Below are 2,978 nucleotides of genomic sequence, written 5' to 3'. Positions count from 1 at the left end.
GCCGACCCGGCCCCCCCCGCCCCCCCCCCCCCCCCGGGAAACGCCTTACCTGATCATGACGTTGGGCACCACCAGCTCATCCACCAGCTGGGAGAGGCGGCCGCGGACGGCCTGGCGGTTGCGCAGGCGGACGTTCATGGCCACCGACTGCTCCTGCAGCGTCTGGATCTCCCAGCTGATGCTGCTCAGGTCCGACTGGAAGGAGCTCAGCATGGCCTCCATGCGCTGCGGGGGGTCAGAAAAGAGGCGGCTGGAGAACGGGGAAGAGCAGCCGCGGGACCATCCCGCCTGCCGGCCCGGGTGGAAAAGATCGGGTGCCGCTGAGCCCAGCGATGCCGACTGACTCACCTCCAGGACGGCGTCGCAGGCCGTGATCTGTGTGTGCAGGGAGGCGATGTTCTTGCTCTCCTTGATGTCTGGACAAGGCCGCTAAGGAGAAGTGTCGCTTGGCGGGAGCGCAGCGAGACACCCGGGCCCGTAGCCACACTGGGGCATTCCGGGGCCCCGCCCCCTCAACGAGAAGCACCGCCCCACAAACAGCCATGGCAGGAACCTTATTTTTTTGTGTGTGTTTCCCAAAGGCTCATGGGAATGCTTTTGAAAGTGTCTCAGTGATGACCCAGGCACTCCACATAGGGCTGCCAAGTGGGGGCGGGTAAACCCCCGCTTTGGAGGCCCGATTTCCGCTGCCGCGGAATCGGACCCCGGGGGGAACTCCGCCCCCAGAAGCGCAACGTGGCCGAAGCGCAACCTCTGGTGACGCAACCACGAAGCGCAACCTCTGGTGACGCAACCACGTCGATCACGTTGGGGGCGTGGCCCCTATCGTCGGAGGGAAAACTCTATGGTTTTCCCTCCAACAATTGGGGCCACACCCTCAACGTGATTGACGTCGCACGTCACTTCTGGTGACGTGCAGGCGACACACGCGCGCTCTGCGCGCATGACGAGGGACGGCTCCCGGAGTGCAGCGAGGCTCCCCCGCCGGTGAGTAAAATTCACTTGGCAACCCTAGCTCCACAGCAGGACTGGGCTAGCAGAAAGGGGGGGATTGCTGGGAGATGTATGGAAGACTCCCCTCCAATGTTCCCTCTAAGCTGAGTTAGTGTGAGTTAGCTCACAGTATTTTAGCCTCCAGCTCACACATTTTTGTCTTGGCTCAGGAAAGATGGCTCCAGAGCAAACTAAATCATGCAGTAGCCAAATCACCTGCTCACAACTTCAATGTCAGTAGCTCACAAAGTAGAATTTTTGCTCAGAGGGCTCCACAGCTTAGTGGGAACATTGCTCCCCTCCTGAGCATTGTTCCCTCTAAGCCGAGTGCGTGTGAGCTAGCTCACAGTTTTTTAGCCTCCCGCAGACACATTTTTTTAGGTCTTAGCTCAGGAAGGGACCTTTGCCCACTGCTGGTGGCGTTGTGTTCATGTAAAGTAGTTCTGGCATGATGTCCTGGCCCAGTGGTGGCGAACCTATGGCACGGGGGCCAGAGGCGGCCCTCAGAGCCCTCTCCGTGGGCACGCGTTCCATCGCCCCAGCCAGGCCCAGACCACCATTAAAATGTGGAATTCTCTGCCAAATAATTTTACGTCAATGAAAGCATTTGGGATTGCTTCCCTTGCTTTGTTTGGATCATCTTAAGTTAAACTGAAACCTCAGTATTCAGGTTTAATTGCCGTGTTGGCACTTTGCGATAAATAAGTGGGTTTCGGGTCGCCGTTTAGGCACCCGGTCTCTAAAAGGTTCGCCATCACTGCTCTAAGCTGAGTGAGTGGGAGCTAGCTCACAGTTTTTTAGCCTCCGGCTCACACATTTTTGACTTAGCTCAGGAAGGGATGGGGCTCCAAAGCAAACTGATTTACACAGTAGGCCAATCGCCCGCTCACAACTTTAATGCCAGTCGCTCCCAAAGTCGAAGTTTTGCTCACAAGACTCCACAGCTTGGAGGGAGCATTGGTCACTGCGTGTGTGTGTGTGGGGGGGAGGTCTTTGTGGATTTCCTGGCATTGCGCAGGAGGTTGGACTAGATGACCCTGGAGGTCCCTTCCACCTCTACGATTCTAGGGTGTTTTCCATCATCTCCGCCCTGCTCCTTTGAAGGGGAGGTTGCATTTCGGACCTTTGGCGTGCAAAGCCGGATACTCCCCCGCGGGACTGAGCCGTGACCCTTTTCCCTCTCGAGCATATGGAGCAGAGGTCCATCAGTGGCTATTAGCCACAAGGGATAGATAGGGGCTCTGGGGCAAGGGATGCTCTGTCTTCTTGGTGCTTGGGGGGGGGGCAACAGTGGGAGGGCTTCTAATGTCCTGGCCCCACTGGTAAACCTCCTGATGGCAGCTGGTATTTCTGGCCACTGTGTGACACAGAGTGTTGGGCAGGGTTCCCTCTAAGCTGAGTTAGTGTGAGCTAGCTCACAGTTTTTCAGCCTCCGGCTCAGCCATTTTTGTCTCTGCTCAGGAAGGATGGCTCCAGAGCAAACTGATTCATGCAGCAGCCAAATCGCTCACTCACAACTTGAATGCCAGGAGCTCACAAAGTAGAAATTTTGCTCACAAGACTTCACGGCTTAGAGGGAACACTGGTATTGGGCTGGATGGGCCTTTGGCCTGATCCAACATTGGCGTCTCTTATGTTCTCATGTTCTTAACGCTCCCTCTCAGCTGCGGAGTCCTGTGAGCAAAAAGAGTTCTGTGTTGAGAGCTGCCGGCATTGAGGTTGTGAGTGGGCGACTGGGCTGCTGCATCAATCCGTTTGCTCTGGAGCCACCGAAGCCCCTGGCCCCAAGCCCAACCCCCTGCCCACTCCCACTCCCCCAGCTGCGGATACAGTCCTTGATGGAGGCGTTCTCGATCTGCTGCAGCTCCAGCTCCACCTGCTTGGAGTACTGCCTCAGGTCCACCCCCTGCAAGGCCAAAGGGAGGGAGGAGGGGGGTCACCGAGGCCCCAGCCAAGCACCCCGCCCCCCCGCCCCCGCAGCTCCT

At 57.6% G+C, this 2,978-nt stretch overlaps 1 protein-coding gene across 1 annotated transcript in view; it reads right to left on the bottom strand.

The window, feature by feature from the left end:
- The window catches only part of VPS52 (VPS52 GARP complex subunit), a 30,172-nt gene that overhangs the window by 24,391 nt on the left and 2,803 nt on the right, over positions 1-2,978 (bottom strand). The window contains exons 4-6 of the mRNA XM_015410265.1: positions 2,824-2,899; positions 349-416; positions 50-225 (exon numbers count right to left, since the gene is read on the bottom strand). Coding sequence (XP_015265751.1) covers positions 50-225; positions 349-416; positions 2,824-2,899 — 320 coding nt within the window. The remainder of the gene's footprint in view (positions 1-49; positions 226-348; positions 417-2,823; positions 2,900-2,978) is intronic.

Source organism: Gekko japonicus, unplaced genomic scaffold (assembly GCF_001447785.1).
Source record: "Gekko japonicus isolate JY-2015 unplaced genomic scaffold, Gekko_japonicus_V1.1 scaffold1280, whole genome shotgun sequence".
NCBI classification, from domain to species: domain Eukaryota; kingdom Metazoa; phylum Chordata; class Lepidosauria; order Squamata; family Gekkonidae; genus Gekko; species Gekko japonicus.
This window is presented reverse-complemented; position numbering and strand designations above follow the sequence as displayed.